The 20,530-nt window shown below is 33.7% G+C and overlaps 1 protein-coding gene across 1 annotated transcript in view; it reads left to right on the top strand.

Moving 5' to 3' along the window:
• LOC149418456 (zinc finger SWIM domain-containing protein 4-like) overlaps positions 1 to 20,530 on the top strand; it is a 169,275-nt gene that overhangs the window by 81,278 nt on the left and 67,467 nt on the right. The window contains exon 2 of the mRNA XM_089638764.1: positions 17,162 to 17,258. Within this exon, the coding sequence (XP_089494890.1) occupies positions 17,162 to 17,258 (97 nt within the window). The remainder of the gene's footprint in view (positions 1 to 17,161; positions 17,259 to 20,530) is intronic.

Raw genomic sequence — 20,530 nt, 5'->3', positions numbered from 1 at the left:
ACTCAGCGCGGCCGGAGTATTGATCCCGATTCCTTATTGAATGTTCAGTTTTTATTGCGGCGGGCCAGGCGGTTCGTTCCGCTCCGCGGCGTAGCCCGCACGCCTGTGAGCTGTGTGCACTGTGCAATACACGAAATAATGAGATTCCAGTTTCAAATTTACAACGACCCATCTGCGAAATGAGATTTTCTGTGATCTCGGAAAAAGGTGGGAAAACAACTGTCATTTTAATGTTTATTTTTGGGAGTTTACTAGCTTTTGCCGTGTTGGTGCAATATGATAATTGAGGTGATAACTCACAAAAGCGGCGCTATAAAAATGGTCCAATATTATTATTATTATTATGCAGGCTACTCTAGGCTATACAATGTAAAATAGACGATTAAATGTTTAAACCTGAAAATCTTGAAGAAGGACTTTGCTTGGTTGTTTTTCGTTTTGTTTCATCGGATTACAGGAGAAAACTTGGTCGATGATTACATGCTGCTCTCTGCAAAATAATTGTTAATAAGTTGTTTTTCCCTTTTGTTGGTTTCTTTTTAATTATTTGCACGACAATATTTACGTTGGGAAATTTTCAGTGGTAATGTTTCCACACAGAAAACTAAAACATGAACAGTGTTTTATAGTGTCACGTTCTATATGAGTTTTATTGCGTTAAAATGCGGAATTATAATGACTTAGCTTAGTTTAAAAGGTATATGTCAAAGTTTTTTAGGTTATTCGAGTAATAGTTAAGATCACGAGTTTTCCTTCGCCGTACAAACTATCCACATTGCATTATTATTAAAAATTGTTGCCTTGTGTTTTTTTATTATTTAAGAGTAACAAATATAATTTCAAACATATTTTATACTTCATTCAAACCTTCTGTTTTTTTCTCTGTATTTTATTTAACGGGTTAGTAGGTACTTATTTACCTACCTACTTACATTCAGAAAATCTTGAAACATGGTATGAACTGAAATAGGTTTTTTTTGCATTCTGAATAATTCCCTAACGGCGCGTTCCTACCTAATTTATTCTGCGATCTATTTCATAGAATATCAGTGTGAATAGGCTTTTTATTCCATATTCATTGATAATTTTTTTCGGATAATATAATAAAATATTAATATATTTTCCTACCTGCATTTTATGCATAAATTATATTGTAACAGATGAACGAGTCTATCGGGCTTATTTTTTTAACGTAGGTACCTTCCTATTTTTTTTTTCAATTTCTTTGTTATATTTTTTATTACGATTGCGTATAATACCAATAATGGCTATCATTAGATAGTATAAAAGACTATGACTTTCAATTACCTATAATCCAAGTTCAATAATGCATTAAAATGTTACTGAAACATCGTAGAAGAACCATTTCTAAAATAATTATTTTAGGTTAGGTTCGAGAATCTTCTATAATAAACAAGTTTCACCAATAGGTCTTTAACTGTGCAATGTCAAAATAATAATAATATTTGTTGATAGCGAACATTCTGAAAAAGCATTTCAGCACATTAATAAAATTGATGTTTCTATGTAATTTAATGTATTGTGTGTCGTTGACACATAAACAAAATCACGCTTATTATTTGTCGATAATCCTTAAATATTGTAAATAAATATTATGTTGGTCACACAATAACTGAATAACTATTTAAAAAATAAGCAGTGAACCCCTCATAAAGTTTTTCAAAGGAATGAAGAAAAAATAACAGTTTTTGATACACGGTTGTAATGATGTGTTTGTAGAGATGTGCTATTATAAAAGCTTCCAAAAGTTATGGTCTTTTTTGAATGGTTTAGTTGGGAAGTGAGGATTAATTTGGACGGCATTAATTTTATCGACAACTACAAAGAAGGGGCGTGTTGTTATCAAACGTGAATAATGCAGATCGATAACCTATTTTATAGTATTGTTTATTACTAGTGGCAATATCTTATGTAAGATAAGTAAATAATTATTGTGTATTTATGTAATATTTTATAATCAAGTGTTATTTACTGTTTTGATGTATTGTACTCTCTCTGTAATGATGAATAATAAAATAACAATGAGTCTAATATGATATTTCAGTTATTAATTTGACATTTTACGTGTTTTTTTTTTCATTTATGCTAGGAAAAAATCGAGGTATAGCATAGTAAATTGCGGTTTTCTTAGCGATTAATATGTGAACCATTCACGAGATGTTTTTAAAGGCTTTCCTCCGAAGGGCCGAAAGTTTCGGATTTGAGATACCCCCAATGGCCCCAACACTGCCTCGTATATTTACCTCCGGCGAGATACGCGCTTGTTCCAAACGATCTAAAACACTACGGCCCTGGTAAACTTTATCTTTCGAACGGTTTCAAAAAAGCATCTACCCCCAAAAAGTAAATTACTGCAAAGGGCGGCACCTAAGCAAAAGTGACACAACGTACCCCCTCCTTCAAAAGTGCCCTTTAATTCGAGTTTAAATTTTTGTCCTTTTCGCTGCGTCTTTTTACAGCTGTAATGAATGTCTTGCTTGTCGAATCCCGATGAGAAGAAAAGTACGTCACGCACATGCGCACACACCTCCAAGCAGGTCACCGAACAAACTAGAAGGAGTTTTGCAGGCTCAAATGGAAAGGTTTAAACTTCCACCTGTTCCTAACAATATAAATTGCTCTTTGGCTAACTTTTCTTATGTCGTGGCTAATTTTGCTCGCGGTGAAGTACTGCAGAGGTCTGCTTGTCCGGACAATCCGCTCTTTATTTACGTTTTGGTAGACGTCACAGGTACGTTTGTCGTAGCGCGGTTCGGACTGCGCTCGTCAGCTGTTATTACGCTATCTATGTGTGCGTGGGTGTTTGTATTAACTTATTCAATGTAGTTCTTAGCGGGTGTCGGAAACCATTAGTTCACGTACTTTTATTTTGCATTATTTTAGTGCGATATGACTTCGTTTCCTGTTATGTTTTTCTGACACTTTAACGGGTTTACTGTATATAATACTATGGGAAAATAACTATGGTTTATTATATAATATAATTATATGGATCTAATGGCTACCGCAAAAAGGAATTCTAGTGCGCGGGATCCAATCAGCCATCACATGTTAGATTGGGTGCCGGAACCAGGCTGCCTAGTGCGCGGGGGCCCTTAATTTAATACGGACAAGAATCCATTCCTTCTGTTAGATGTATTTTTATTTATGGCAGTGTAGTTGAGGGTGTGCGATATTCATCCCCAGTAAGATTGTCTCCTACAACGAAATTTCGTGTAATTTAATGTGTCTTATAAATTAAAGCTTGATGAGGACAGAACTTTTTGAATTTTTGGAAAATACAGAAGATACAAGCCTTGTTACATGATAGTACATGCGCGGCAGTACTGCAGCACTGTCGTTCGAATTATTAATTGTCACAATTGCACACATTTTAGCAATTTTCATAATAACACGTAACTTCGTAATTTTTGGGGATATGTCAATTAACAAACAATTAGTTAATGTTAATTAAGTTTTAATCTTAAGTGACCTACCAGGTAAGTATGGTACTGTATATTATCTCCACATATAGTTAGTAGATCATTGAAGAAGTGTATTATATATTTGTGCAGCGCCCTTGAGGTGGTTTTTGCACAAAAACGGCGCTATATAAATCATCCCAATATTATTATTATTACTGTCGAAAACCAATTTTATTGTCTTTATTAATTGTTCAAATTTAATACATTTTCATCAAATTATAAAGTCTTAGGTTTCACTGCCAAAAAATAAAAGTCTTTAGGGAGTCTAAACTTATTATGGCGCACAAAGTATTTGTTAGCAATTAAAAATTAGGAGGAAACGTCATTTCCGCCATCTTTGATAAATCGCTGATTTAGACATTAAAAAAATAATTCGCGCACCGCCGTTTCTCGACAACTTTCTCATTCTGAAGTTTGTATACACCTCGCGTAGTTATACCCACACACCTCCGCGTGTATTATGGATCGTATTGTAAGGTCAGGCACTGCGTGTATGCGTAAGTTTACATTCCTCACAATCTTCAATGTATTTGTGTCAATGTTTACTCGAATTGCGCGTGTATGGGAACGTTTACATTTCGCCTTACGGTCCATCCACATGGCTACGAGTAAAAGTGACAGCTCAGATAGAATATACAAAAAGACTCTAATCATAAGACATACATAGATTTTTACTGTACTAGATTCTTGATACCTTTTGTACGTTCACTTTTTCGGTACAAATTTGTTCCTTGAACACACGCCCTTTGTTGAACACATTTTTACGATCGGCGGGGGTTTTTGGTCACGGCATTTTGAGCTTTTTTGCCTTGTATTTAAGGATTTCTTTGTGGTTGGGTGTCCGTTTTGTACCTTGTGAATTATGGCTGTGCACTTTTTCTCGGTAAAGTTTTCTCTGCTGCATTGTCGAACAAGATAATAATAATATATACTATATTGCCGCTTTAGAACAAATTTAATGTGTGCCATTTTTACTCCACAGGAAATTCTTTAGAAATAATGTCATCGGACGATTTCCTGCGCTTTGATGCTTTCAGATCTTTTCAAAAGTTCCAATTTCTATTTTCTATGCATTTTCAAAATGAGAAATATTTGAAATGCTCTAAATATTCGATGGCGCAATTCAAATTATATTGTAGAACTTCTTTATTTTCAAATATAAAACAATTGTTTATTGTTCTATGTACGAAAAGCTCAATTATGATTCGTTGAATCATTATTTTGGACACCGAAAGAACGTTTCGGCGTCTTCGTGGATACAAAAAAAATTCTATGGATTTTAAAAATAAATCACATTTGGCCACCTCCAAAAATAAGTGTGTCAATCTGTTAAACCTAACCTAATCTTTTCCAAAATCATGTATAAAATATTCTTGGGCATCCAAACAATTTTTATGTTTGGTTTTATGAATTAATGTTGCTTATCTCGATTTCCAACTGCTAATAAAAACTTAATATATTGCATTTAGAAAGCGTCTACGCAAATTGTTATAATATATTTTTGTTAAATTACACTCGAAAGGTGCGTCTTGGAATTTAAGCGACGGTTCTATGCAAATTGAATGTTGGTAAATTTGTATATTATCTATGGTTTTCCGACACATTATTATTTTTAGCCATTTTTCATTGAATTGTAAATGATAGGTAGGTACTTTCTGAAATTATTATTCCTGAAATTTATATCATTTTCTAGGCGTTTCAAATTAGTATCGTGCTTCGGTCGACGAGAGTTCCGTTGTAATTTGTAATGCATAATATTTATCTTTAGTCATCATTAGTAAAACAGTAAAGTGGAAACCAATTGGGGATATGAGAAGTGTCTTCATTTTTTTTTCACTTGCTCCATCATGAAAGCACCTATTGCATCATGAAATTTGCACATCTTTTTTATGTCTGGAATTCCCCCAACAAATTTGAAATAACCATTCAACTGGCAAAACTAAGACGAGCTGATATATTGTTTGTTCCATATTATCATTTTCAATAGTTAAATGATAACACATTTTGAAAAAAGGGTGTTGAAATCTTGTGTGAACCCCGATGTCTTCATCCATAGTGTTTACCTCTCCCTATCGATATGCGCGGAAATAGCGATTTTGAGTTAAAAATCTCTAAATAGTATAAAATAAAGTCCCTATCTTCGTCTGTCTGTTTGTGCTCTGAGTTCTTCTAAAGTACCATACGGATTTTGAAAAGGTTCTCAGTATTATTTAGAGAATTTCTTCATGAAGGTTTATATACAGGGTTTTCCAATAAGAGGTTTTATTTTGATCTTTTTTCCGTAAAAGATCAATGGTTTCGTTGCTTGTGTGGCACGTAGCGCCGTCTTGTTGAAAGTAAACGTTGTCCAGATCAATACCTTCCAATTCCGGCCATAAAAAATCATTGATCATCTCTCGATAGCGCAATCCATTCACCGCAACTGTTGCTCCAGCCTCATTTTCGAAAAAGTAAGGTCCAATGACTCCGCCGCACCATAAACCACACCAAACAGTCACACGTTGAGGATAGAGAAACTTTTCAACAATAAATCGTGGGTTTTCCGAGCCCCAGATGCGACAATTTTGCTTGTTGACGAAGCCACCTAGGTTGAAATGGGCCTCATCACTCAAGATGATTTTTCGATGGAATTCCGGATCATTTTCACGCATTTCAAGGACCCAATCAAAGCGTGTATCGTTCCATTTTTATTAATGGCGTAGTTTCTACTTGTCAAATGTCAAAAAATGACAGCTTAAAAAGTAACATCTACCGAAATAGCGGGCTATTCAAAATAACACCTCTTATTGAAAATCCTATACTATATACATCCATATTAAATTCATGTAAAGTAGAGAAGAGTTGATGTTTATCTTAGAATGAAAAAATAACTCCAAACCGAGCAACGCTGGGTACACGTCAACTAATAATAATAATATTTGGATGATTTGTCTAGTCTCTGGTAATAGAAAGGACTTGTAAATTCCAAAGGTATCATTTTCTTTGTCGCTTTTATATGTGCTTAGATCAATGTTTACATCTCCGTATCGATTGTTTATGAATAATAGTAATCTCCCTTTTGTTGATGAGAGTAGCTGTAATAGTTCGATAATCTTTGCTAACTAACTAACCATCACGCCGTTTCCCCTCAAGGGGTAGGCAGAGAGGACGGACCGCCAAACAACTCGGTCTTGGCACACACTTCTTGCCTCATTCACATTCATACATCGTCTCATACATACTCTTCTATTATTCTGACTCTTGACATGGCCCGACTCTAGTATCTGATTCACTTGATCGTGCCATGTCTTCCTCGGGCGTCCCCGACTTCTGCTACCATTCGCATTTGCATCATATATCTCCTTACACTCCTATCTTCGCTCATTAGCTCTACATGCCCAAACCATCTAAGCGTCTCTTTCTTAATCTTACTCATTACGCTTACATCAGCCTTGCACTCTAATCTTTGCTACTACCTAAATATTCTTTGTAATTCCAATAGTTCGATAATCTTTATCGTCCGTATACCGATACAATTACTCGAGTACTTATATAGCTATAATAGAGAAGAAGAAAAATATTACTAATACAAAAAAAATAAATCGAAATAACTCTTCGAGTTTGATAAAAATGCTAATTGTTTAAGATGTGGTGAAGAATATAATTCTAATTTTTCAAAACACATTGTGAGTTGACATTTTAAATAAATTAAACGAAAATACTTGGTTTTAAGTCACTTTATTTATACATTTTCACTGTCTACCGGTTTCGCTACCTCCGTACCATCATAAACAGTGCTAAAAATAATACTATTTTTATAACAGTCCTGATGATACGAAGGTACAAAAACCGGTAGACAGTGAAAATATATCAATAAAGTGACTTAAAACCAAGTATTTTCGTTTAATTTATTTAATATAATTTATTCTAGTGTAGAAATACGTGAATTCACCAACTTTGTTGTGTAGAAAGACCAATTCCGCTATTTATCTAATTTCACCGTTAACCCTAAGACACATTACGCTATACGCATAACGCATAATTTGTGCGTGGTTTATACGTTATAAGTTGAGGTGTCACACTACGCTATAATCTTCTTCAGGAGAGGAGGTCAGATCAACTGGGGAACTGCCGTGGAATATCATTTCTTTGTATGGGATAATAATACTATTTGGCTAATTTATATAGCGCCTTTTTCGTGAGAAATCACCTCAAGGGCGCTGTATAAATATATTTCTTAAATAGTTAATACTATAACTACTGACTTTAAATTAGTGACGTATGTCTGAGACGTACAACTAAGGCCTATAACTACTATCTTAATAAAATATATATTTACATGTGTAGAAACTTATAACTAAAATTAACATTAACAATCTAATTTTGCAAGCGCCAGAAGAAGGAGGAAGACATTGACAGATATAACAGCCGCGTGATTACGGGGCTCCTTAAATTGATATTTTTAAAATATATAATATGTAACGTCTAATACTTAGGTATTAAATTTCTGCATTATTTTATCTGTATTATGTGTGTTAACGCCCTACGGGAGTTAAATAAATAAATAAATATATACTTTTCAAATATAGCCTGGCTAGCAGATCAAGGCGCATCATCGTCGCCACGCCCACGCTTATAAGACATCTGTGAGGTGCGACAGGCTGTATGGGATTGTATGGAGAGCGATATGTAGTTATATAAAACGCATTGATGCGTATAGCGTAATCTGTCACCGCCTTTATTGTTAAATTTGTTTCTTTGCAAATATAAAAATTGTAATATATATTTAATGTAAAACTATTTTTATAAAAAAATAAAAATTATTTTCTTCTGATTACAGAACCAAAAAACGTCTTTAATAAACATGTTTAATGCGGTTGATTTTTGTCAAATATGTATTTAAAATAATCTTCGGACACTGTTTAATATACATATGAGAAATGAAGATATGGTTCTATTGCATTATATTGGTGATATCATGTTAAAAATAATGTTTACGACAGAGTTCTCAGCGGCAGGACCACAGTAGAACATTTCGTACCCAACTTACTAAATAGGTCTTGACAGATCCTACACAAGTCTGGCAACCGACAACCTTATCTCAAAGTCAATATTTTCCATGGCAAGCAACCAAGCAAAAATGCCGCTTGAATACAAATAGTAATTTGTCGGAAACGAAAAGGTGCTGTGAGTTATAAATGACAGCACTTGTGTACCTACAGAGCACTTTCTGCCTAGCTTGTCTAGCTGTGACCGTCGCGGCGAGTTGTCATGTTTTTGCAACGGAGAAACACAATCCCACAGTTTTGAAGGTAAGGAAGGACAACACGAAAATTGATTATAATTATAAGCAATAATTAGTCGCCTGTAAAATCAAAAAGAAATTGAAAATATCTCCCGAGTAAAAATAAATGCCGCCAACGGGAATTGAACAGCTACCTTCTTATGTCCGGTCAGGTGCTCTGAACCACTGAGCTATGTCGGCTTAGTTCCAACCCGCCAAATACTTCAATATGTACTAGTACCTCAATCAACAATACTACTTATTATATTTTTTCACCTGTAAACAGATATTTTCAATTTGTATTGATATGACAGGCGACTAATTAGTGCTTATAATTATTTGTTATCCTTTATGCCATGCATAAAACCTGTCATAAACATTAGTTTATCATTAAAAATAACGAAAATTGATGTAATTTTGTAAAGGAAAACTGCCATTATTTGATAGCAATGATGATGATTAGTGATGACATCAAACTAGATAAGATTAGTTAGGATAGTTTACGTTAGCAAGGAAGTTATTTCTGGTTTATAGTAAAAGGCGAAAGATTTATTCACAGTGTAAAGATCACCCAGGTGAAAGATCATCATCGAATCGAAATATTACTAGAAATTACTTAAATCGTGTTAGTAGTGACCAGATCTCAATAGTTAGGGAGGTACTTCCCAACCAACCCCATCTCATTCTCTCTCCCACTCCCTTTAACCCTTTTAAAATACCGAAATGGGGAATGTCATAGTGTTACTGGCACCGGACGATTGGCAGCAGTTGAAACTAATAAAATTTAAGGCGATGCAATACGTAGTAATGCAAAATCATGTGTTTTTGGTTTGAAATTTGGTCGCCTAGAAATGTTTCAGATGCTTTAATTAAATACTGCAAGTAGAATACATCTTGGCCTTTGAAATAATCGAGTATTTTTTAGATAAGTATTTTTATAAGTCCAGAAAAAAATAATGCAAAGGCTTATGAAAACTGCTTTAAAGTTCAAAATCTCCTACTTACGAACCCATTTTCGGTTATGATTTTATTGTATAATGTGGCAAATTAAGTTATTTATAAAATGATTGAAAAAAATTAAAAAATTATGCCTGAACATCCACAAAATAAAATAAAAGGTACTTTTTGGCCATGTTTTTTACTTGCATAAATCAAAACAGGCGGATGGTGCTAAGCGGGAATTTAAACCTTATCGCTATCTACATAAGGGTTGTTATTGATAGCGGCTCAATTTAAAATATTACACGACGTAGTGCATCGCCTTAAAAGCGCTCAGAACGTACTACCTTATCTGATTTGCGCTTCAGTTCCTTCAACCTTCCGATAGCTAACGATAACATTAATATCATTACCTTGATAACTGTTACTTATAACTGTTTTACGTAACAATAAATAATATATGTTCGTCACATCTATCATAGGTTACTAACTAATCATAGTTGGTATTTATGTATTTTATTTATTACTAATACATATATGTTTTTGTTTGCGCATGAAACACATTAAAACGACATCGCACCGCATACGTTACGAATATGATGCCAATATTTCAGGAAGCAATTAAAAACGGTAATATTTTTTATCTGTTCGGCACAGGTTTTACACGAAATAATGTTTCTCTTTAATAGTCCATTAATTGCCAGCCGCCGCCTTATCGCTCTAATTTATCAGAGTACATTTTCCTAGGTAATTTGTTTAGTTTCTTTAATAAGAAGAAAATAAATCACTTCAGCAGACGAATAGCGCTTCGGGGGAAAAAAATCTAAGAACGGTTTATAATTTTTAACTGTAAAAGAACATTTGATTTTGTTTTACATAATGAAATAGGCGAATAATTCACAACTATTATTTGGGTTAATTAATGGCGAGACTTACAACGGGTTCGATTCTGCCAAGTACAGTGTTGACATAGTTATCTTTACAGACCGCCAGAGGAGGAACTAACGAACCAACCAACTACTTTTAAGTCATTGGATAACCAACATCTGTGCCATAGACAGTGTTGCCAAGTTAGCATAGTATATGCTAAATTTGGCATAATTACTCCATGTTTAGCATAACTATTATGCTTTTAGCATATAGCATATTTATTTGGCTTATTTTTACAGAAACATGAAAATAATAAAAACCAATTTTTTAACTAACAAAAATGATATCGATTGAAAAACTGGTGTCTCAATGGAGAAACATAGTTCACATTAAATGGGAATCCTTGACTTCCACTGTAGAGTTTTGGAATGAAGTCATGCAATATAAAGATGCAGCTAATAACAACCCCTTCGGTGATTTATGTAAGTTTGCAATGTCTATTTTAACATTGCCGCATTCAAATGCGGACATTGAACGTGTATTTAGCCAAATGAGTCTGGTCAAAACAAAACTCCGAAATCGTTTGGCGGTGAGAACCCTGAATGCCATTTTGTACGTGAGATTTGGCCTAAAGAGAGCAGGGAAGTGTTATTCTTACACTGTTCCTGACGAAGTACTACGCTGCATTGGGACCAAAGAAAGTTACGACTCCGTCTCTCAGCCTTCCACATCAGCTGCTGTTAATGAAGAAGAAGAAGATGAAGATATTGATATTTTATTTCACTGATTTTATTTCTAAGTTAAATTTATGTTAGCTTTTTTTGGCATTTTTTAAAGTAATTTAGCATTTTTCTGGCATATTTTTCCCATCACTCTATTTCTCAACAAATACTAATGTAAATTTATGTTGGCTTTTTTTTGGCATTTTTTAAAGGAATTTAGCATATTTTTCCCATCACTCTAGCATATTTTGAAGTAGTTGAGTTGGCAACACTGGCCATAGGTCACCGCAAGTAGTTCGCTACGTCCGGTGCCTGAGCAGGGGTGCCCGGGTTCATCGGGTGAGGTGTGTTCAGGATGCCCCTACCCACCAGGTACTTGGCGTGCCGGATCGGGTGAGGTTGATTTGGGGATACCCTTTGACCTCTCCAACTGATCTCTCTTGACCCATCGCCTTTCCCGCTGCAGCGGGAAATACAGATCATACGTCCGTCACTCCTGAAAACACTGATCCCTAGATTCCTACCCACCGCGCATACGCTTTTCCTTCCCAAAACTAACTCTCCTTCATTTCCCTAAAAAAACTCTACACAGCATCCTCAAAGATGGGACGGAAATTCTTTTCCTCAGAGCCTCCTGTGTGTGGTTAATGTAAAAACGCAGGGGTAAGCATAGAGGATTGACCGCCAAACAAATCGGTCTTGGCACACACTTCTTGACATATATCCTTCTGTTATTCTGGCTCTTGACTTGGCCCGACTCAAGTATTTTCGATTTATTTTACCGTGCCATGTCTTCCTCGGGCGTCCCCGACTTCTACCATCACACGAGCGTAATATATTTTCCTGATGCCAAAACCATCTAAGCGTACCTTTCTCTATCTTACTCATTACTTGTATTCTTTGCGAATATCCACATTTCACGCGGTCATGCATGATTATATCACACATTTCTACAGCATTCTTCAGTCTACTTTCATCCTTCCTCTGCCAGTTCCAAGCTTCTCTGCCATTTTATTTATTGGATGATTTTTATAGCGCCGCTTTTGTGAGATATCACCTCAGGGGCGCTTTACAGTTAATGCAGATATTACAAAAGAATATAAATATTACAAATAGAAATTGAAATTAAGTTAAATAAAATGAAGTTCAGAAACAGGTGACTCGGAGATGGAGACATGGATGGATACATCAGGGTTGGTAACAGCACTCCATTGTGGAACTTCTTTTGACTGTGATTTACAATAGACAATTTGCTTCAAGAGTACTTTTATAACTTGAGAAAAATAAGTTCTTTTTTTTCCAAAGTATCAATTTTCCACATTTTTTTATTCTAAAAATGTTTTGTAACACAAGCTGGCATTTTGTTGTGAAAACCCGTTTATCTTTGTTTCCAAATGGCTCACAACGATATGAAATGTTGACTTTTTGATAAACTTCTTTAGTGTGCAGGGAAATGCCTCTAAGTGGGAACAGATGCCACGTACCCACAAAGAGGCTCTCATGTAATACCTTTTATATTGTTATTTACCTAAATAATATGTGATATGGATCATTCTGTTACTTATAATAATATGTGCACGGTGTTCGTATTCCCGTTGTATTAGCAAAATACTTTAGTTTCTGCTGCGGACATCAACTTGTGTACTTATCTAATAAAAAAAACATCTGGGGTTAGTTGTTTCGTAAAAGACACGTAGGGTGATAACAAAAATATATAACGGCAATGGAAAGGCCAAGTTTTTGACAATATCCAATCTAAAATAATATTCTAAATCGCAATATTGAATCATTTTAAGCTCCTTACAGATTGACAGAGATTGAATTGACACGTAAAAACTCTAAAACGTGCGTTTGCAGTGATTTTAACAAGATTCTGTAGACATGCACGACCAGACATTTCTTTTAAATGATTTCCTATCATCCATGTTCTTCTTCTTGTGCCCTCTTTTACAGGAGGATAGTTATTATCCTTAAATTGATGTCCTATCAACCATGTTCTTCTGGTTCCCTCTCCTATAGGAGGTTGGCTATCATGTTTTATTTTAGTTTATTCGTCAAACAAACAGTTACGCGTATTTTATAAAAATAACACATACATTACATGGTTGCATAAACCAGTGAAGTTTTCGCATAAGATTCATATCGTATTTAAAAAATAAATGTTTAAAGAAAACATAAGGTGGAATTGATTAAAAAAAACAGATTAAAAGAACATAGATAATGTAAATTAAATTAAGGCGAAGCTTAATGCCAAATCACAATTTTGATTAAGCTTTATAACGAATTGGTGTACATTATGAAAACCAAAAAATATGCTTTAATTAAATTTAAGGTTTTCCTATCGCTTCGGTTGAGTAGAATACAAATAAATAAATAAATTACTCAATAAAAAATATAAATGCAAACTACTAAAAAATATATTTTTTTAATAGAAATGTATGAACGCATAAAAGAAACAACTTTAAAAAATACAGTATTATAGCTAAGATTATCTGTGACAGTTTCAATTAACTTTTTTGCTTTCTTATAAAATTATTTACAAAATAAATCAAAATCAGTTTTTTGCTTGAAATCGAACGTTTCCAGAATCCGTTTGTCAAGCGATTTTAATGCCTATTACCTATGAGATAAGGTATACCAAGAACATACACATTTTTGGCTTGTAGCTTCCTCTTAAAGAAAAGATCATAATGAAAATGAGAAATATAACTTAAAGAACTCCATACAGCAGGGGTTTTGTTTTGATTTACTTTTTTCTAATTCACATTTAGTAAATTGACCTCAGGACAAATGGAAAATATCAGCGTCTGAAAAGATATTATTGTATTTTGTACACGTAAATATATATTATTGTATTTTGTACACGTGTTGTAAACTTCAGAAAAATTAATGTTGTATGATTGTTTGTTTGATCATGTGTTTCGTACTGGACAGTGGAAATTATTTTTTTTCTAAAAAATGGTCATTATCAACAGCGTGGTTGATGATTTTGAATAAAAAACATCAGGGTAATCTTCAATCTGCAGGCTGCAGTCCAGAACAACTCTGAACCTAATTCGTACCAATCTAATAGATTTAGAATTAATTGTACGGCTGAATTTTTCGCCACAGAGCTAGGAAAAATCTTTGTTCATTTAAATTCAAAATACAATACTTAGCTCTTGAATTAATTTTTAGAGCTTTTTAATGGATGAATTTAGACTCTCCTTAAACTTCCTACCACGGTTCTACATTATCAAATTAACTTAATTAGTAATTATTACAAAATGTCAAATTTTATCCACAGAAATGATTTGTATTTTCTGTATGCAATTATTGCTTATTCTGAACACAGGTTCAGGCACAAGCGTTGTTTATGTAATTGTATTAATTACCTTCCCACTTCCTACTAAGTATTCCACACACGTATCTTCTGATAAAAGTATTAAGAATGCCTCTCACGAAGCGGGGCTCTGTTCCAAAAGCTCCTAGCGCCGAAACTGACGCATATAATGTAATCATATTTTATATAACATTATTTTATTGTCATATTTATCACGTCTGCCATAGATTGCTGAACTTTCAAGTGCAATTACTTTGAATTTGAAAATAAATTAATGATAATGACTCGCTAAAGAATGTCAGTCCAGTGTAAGAGCATTAAGCATCGCCTTAATAAGTAAATAACTTGCCACAAGTAAAAAATTACTTGTAACAGCTATTTTATTGATATTATATATATATTTGGCTTTCGCATTCCGAATTTCGATTTACGACATATTTCTCTTAAAAACTGCGTTTTTTCCTAAAAAAAAATGTGTTAGTTTTTGAAGATCATCTATCTATACATTTGTAGAGCCGAAACGGTAACTATATTAAATACCCTCTATAGCAGAGGTTCCCAAAGTGGTCTATATCGACCCCCAGGGGTCGATATCGGCTTGCTGGGGGTACATGTCAGCGAGAAAAAAATTAGGGGTCCACAAGATTCAAATGGGGGTACATACGAGCCGACCCCTATTATCTCAAGTCAACATTTAGGAGTTCCGTAAAGGACACAATACACCTAACACAAATAATACAGTTTACGTAATACTAATAATAGACTGAGAAATTACTTATTTGATATTTTTATATTTCGTAAAGTTGATTATTAGATATATAAACAGAGATATACTAAGTTCCTTTTCTCGTCGGAATTAATATGTTGAAGCAAAACATTGCACATCGGAAGCCGCGATTTTTCCTACATCCCCAAATTGTTTTTTTTAAAAAACGTCCAGGATAACGTTTATCAACATTTAAATGTACTTCACACAGACTTCACTTCACACTAATTTTGAGGACATTTTGACTATAGAAATGGAACGTCGAAGAATCGGAAATCATGTGACAAGAAGAAATGACCGGAATAAGAACTGACAAAGATCTTAAGGAGCAGTTCTGTAGAGCTAGCTACATAAAGAAATTGCCGTTGCTTATCCTGCTTCATTTTCATTTGGTGTAATACTTCATAAGGGCGCCCCTGTCTGCACAATGCAAATACAGAGGAACTATACCGCCACCCGGTTGATGGACAGGCAAGGGAAGGGAATCTTTTTACGAAAAAATAAACGATTATCAAGTAAATAGTTTTAGGAAAATTCAATATTCGGCAGGCAGGGGTCTACGAAAAAAAAAATTTGGCAAATGGTCTACGGGGCAAAAAAGTTTGGGAGCCTCTGCTCTATAGACAAAAATCGCAAGTTGTGCTCCGAAAATTAAAAACATATTTTGTTTTGTTATTTAATATGTTATGCTACGTACAAACAGGACAAAATTTCCGCGAGCTGAGCGGCGAATTATGTGAAAGGAACGAAGCAACTGCAAACGGCGAAAAACGAAGCGGAATTTTTGTCCTGAAAGGCGTACCATTATAGGTATTCACAGATTATCATTAAATGCAATATGGGCATTTTTCGATCTCCCTTTCAAACCGAGTCTCGAAAGTATAACATTATTGTGTACGCAACGTTTTATGAAAAATTATGACGTCACTGCACGCTAGACACATCTACCTACCTAGACATATATTGCTCTGTCTGCAGGATGACCTCACGAGTTATCAAGTTATACTCAGGTCATTTTAAGTAAATCTTTTGTCCTATTTCAATGTCTGGACAATGTTCAAGGTCAGAAATAAGGACTCACATTATTATCACAAAGAGAGGTAGTAGGTATTAGGTACCTAACTAAAGAAGTTTATTAATTTATTTACTATTCTGCACATTAATTACAAATTTTACTTACTAATATTATTATCTATTACAAATATATTCTCTCCAACCAATATATTATCTTCTACCGATATATTATTATGTACTATTGTGCATAGTATGTTGGGGTCACTAAAAAGGGTCACATGATTGTGATTCACGTCTACGAATTACCAAAAATCTGTACTTTTTGACACTAAATATCGGAATTTTAACGTAAATCACGAATCTATTACAAATATATTATCTACAACCAATATTTTATCTTCTACCAATATATTAGTATGTACTATTGTGCATAGTATGTTGGGGTCCCTAAAAAGGGTCACATGATTGTGATTCACATCTACGAATCACCAAAAATCTGTACTTTTTGACACTAAACATCGGAATTTTGACGTAAATCACGAATCCTTTACAACAGGTAACTCTGACCAATACGTAGACTAACAATAAAGCTGTTTTTTTTATAATCTACTGTGGTCCTTTGTCCTTTATATAAAGTGCCGTGTTACTGTTTTATTCCTCTCTCTGCACATAAAAAAATATACAGGCAGATAAATTATCACTGATAACAAAATAATTAATCCATTAATAATATACCTTTTTGATTTTTGTGTATTTTTAACATTGTTTTTTTTTTGGCAGGTTTTCACCTTAGTGGCGTCGTGTCGGGCCCCGGGGCACCGGGGGCCTACCCACCAGAGCCCGACAGGAAATACAAGGTTGCAGTGAGCTTTGACAGGTATGAACCCCCTTTTTATTTAACTTTTTACCCGGCGCCAGCTTTAATAATGTGTTGTGTGACAAACCTCAACGAAATGTTTTTTACAAATATCTCTGAGATGGTTAGAAGGTTTTATGTGCGATTTGTGCAAAACTGGTTTTTATTTATCTTGTAAATAATTTTATAAGAAAGCAAAAAAGTTAATCAAGTGAATCTGTCACAGATAATCTTATCTATATTACTGTATTTAAAAAAATGTGGTTTCCTTTACTCGTTCATACGCTTCTATTGATTTTTTTTTTTTTTAGTAGTTTACATTTATATTTTTTATTGAGTAAATTTATTATTTTATTTGTAATCTACTCAAGCGAAACGATAGGAAAACATTCAATTTATCTAATGCATATTTTTGGTAATCATAATGTACACCAATTCGCTGTAAAGATTAATCAAAATAGTGATTTAGCATTAAGCTTCGCCTTAAGGGACGGGAAAAGGAGATGGGGTGGTTTTTCTAAATCTCGTGCAGACATTTCTTTTCTTTTGAAGGTCGAGTGTGTCAAAATTCCATTAATCTATGAATAGAACTGTAGATTTGTATAAAAATCAAATCCACGTAGCCCGACGCAGACTCTCTTCGTCGTATAAATTGATACACAGATAATCCTTTTAAATCTAATCGATTATGTAAAGGTATTTGTTACCAGGTATTTGGTATTGATAAGTTAGTCTGTAAGCCACTATGGAGACGGTTGATGGTAACGTGAATAATTATTACAATGCACTGTATCAATGTGCATTACACGCGATATACAAGAAACTGTTATCAACTTCTGTTATCAGGAGGTGTGTTACAGGAGGATGAGTGAGACGGCGCTATACTATAAATAGGATCACTTATCGTCGCCTCACTCGTACAATGCAAAAATAATTGATTACTCTTAATCCTTACAGAATTATAATTAATTTAGTGATAATGTTATTCAATATTTGATTACCTGAAAAAAATATAGACAAGAGGCCACGTTGTCCATATTTTCAAATTTATTTTTCAGTAAGAAAACCTTCAGAGTGTTTAATCTCGAGAGAAACCGAGAAACATCAAGATACTGTTAAAAATGTGACTGCATGATCCTTTCACAATAAAATTTATTTATTTATTTATTTAATATCAACGGTATAAATATACCATAAACAATGATAACATGTCACAGTTAAAAACGTAGAAATATTTAAAAAAAAAGAATTACAAATATATGTGGCATTTGATTGTGAAATGACATTAGAGAGTAAGTAAGTAAGTAAATAAGAGATACAAGTACATAAGTTTCTATAGTGCAAATAAGGTAGAATTAGATTAAATTAATATTGATTGAAAAGATTTGATAGCATAGCCCTCTTGTACCTACCTTGCGTGCAGTTAAATAGATCTGCCACATCTGCGTATCTATTACTAACTTCATGCAACTTAGGTACAAGCGAGTGTTTGGAATACTCAGTCCTGATATTGTTGCATTTAAACAAAATTTTAGAACGAGTAGCTCTCGTGGGTATATGAAATTCAATAAGGTTAATTAAATCAGGACTGTCTATACTACCATTTACAATTTTGAACATAAATATTAAGTCGGATATAATTCTTCGATCTGAGAGTTTTAATTAATTTAGATTTTTCATCAAGTAATTATAGTTTATATTTTCAATGGGAATACCGAGTTTAAAATTAATGTGTCTTAGGAATTTATGTTGAATTTTTTCGATTGATTCTGAATGTAATTTGTAGTGGGGGGACCAGATCGAGGAGTTATATTCGACTTGACTACGAACCAGGGATGTATACAAAATTTTTAGTGTTGAAATATTCTTGAACCCTCTGGAATTTCGAAGAATGAAGCCTAGCATTTTCATTCCTTTATTATTAATATTATTTATATGCGATATAAAGTTTAATTTAGAGTCGAAAGTTATCCCCATGTCATTAATTTCTTCGACAGAGGTAAGGATTGAGTTATTGAGTTTATATGAATGAATAATTGGTTGATTTATTCTGTAAAATATTATTGAATAACACTTATTTATGTTCAGATGAAGTTTGTTAAGAGAACACCAATTAATTAACCCGTTCAAATTATTTTGTAGACAGATACAATCTTCAGCGCTTTTGATTATTTTAAATATTTTTAAATCATCTGCGAAAAGTAATGCATTAATATTTTCATCAAATATATGCACAATATCATTTATAAACAGTAAAAATAATATTGGGCCTAAATGAGACCCCTGTGGTACACCACTGGTAGCTATAAATTGATTGGAAATGAACAAATTGATTTTTACAAGTAAAACTCTATCAGTTAGATAGCTAGCAAACCATTCTAAAAGTTTTCCGTCAATACCGAGCTTACGTAGTTTGATCAGGAGAATTTTATGGCATACTTTGTCAAAGGCCTTGATAAAGTCCGTATATATGGAATCTACTTGAGTTCTGTTAGCTAATGCGTTTGATATATAGTTTTCATATAACGAGAGATTTGTCAGAGTTGATCTACCCGACAAAAATCCGTGTTGATTCGGAACAATGAGATGGTTAATACATGGTGAAATTTTATCAAGTAATAGTTTTTCAAAAAGTTTAGGAATTACGGATAGCTTACATATTGGTCTATAGTTAGTAACATCACTTTTATTACCCTTTTTAAATATAGGAGTTAGATAACAACGTTTCCAAATATCAGGGAAGCACCCTGTGTCAAGGGATTGATTAAACAATAGAAAAATCGACTCAGCCAGTGAAGTAATGCAATTTATCAGGATATTGGGATGTACATTATCAGGTCCAGCCTTTTTGTTTTTGTCTAGGGATTTGATTTTACTTATAACGTCGTTTAAATTGATGTGTATGGCAGGGATATGTATACTCTCGTTAAGCGACGAAGGTGGTATATAATTGTCTGGGATATCTTCGTCATAGACGCTTTTAAAATAATCAGCAAAATAGTTAACTTTTACATTCATGTCAGTACTACTCTTTTCTTTGAAGTGCATTGAAAGGGGTAAACCTTGTTTGTTTTTTCTAAGAGAGTTAACGTGAGTGAAAAAGTTTTGTATATTAGAAGGTATAGAGTTTTCGATTCCATTTATATAATTGAAATATGAATTTCTTGATAGTTTTTTACATTGAGTTCTATAATTGTGAAATATCTTGTAGTCGTTAAGAGAGTTCGATTCTTTAAAGTTTTTGTGTGCAATTTTTTTACAGATAACTAGGTTAATTATCTCGCCACTGAACC

Source organism: Hesperophylax consimilis, chromosome 13 (genome assembly GCF_061612785.1).
Source record: "Hesperophylax consimilis isolate HC1 chromosome 13, BYU_Hcon_1.0, whole genome shotgun sequence".
Classification (NCBI taxonomy): Eukaryota; Metazoa; Arthropoda; class Insecta; order Trichoptera; family Limnephilidae; genus Hesperophylax; species Hesperophylax consimilis.
The sequence above is the reverse complement of the archived record's forward strand: the minus strand, read 5'-3'. Positions and strand labels throughout refer to the sequence as shown.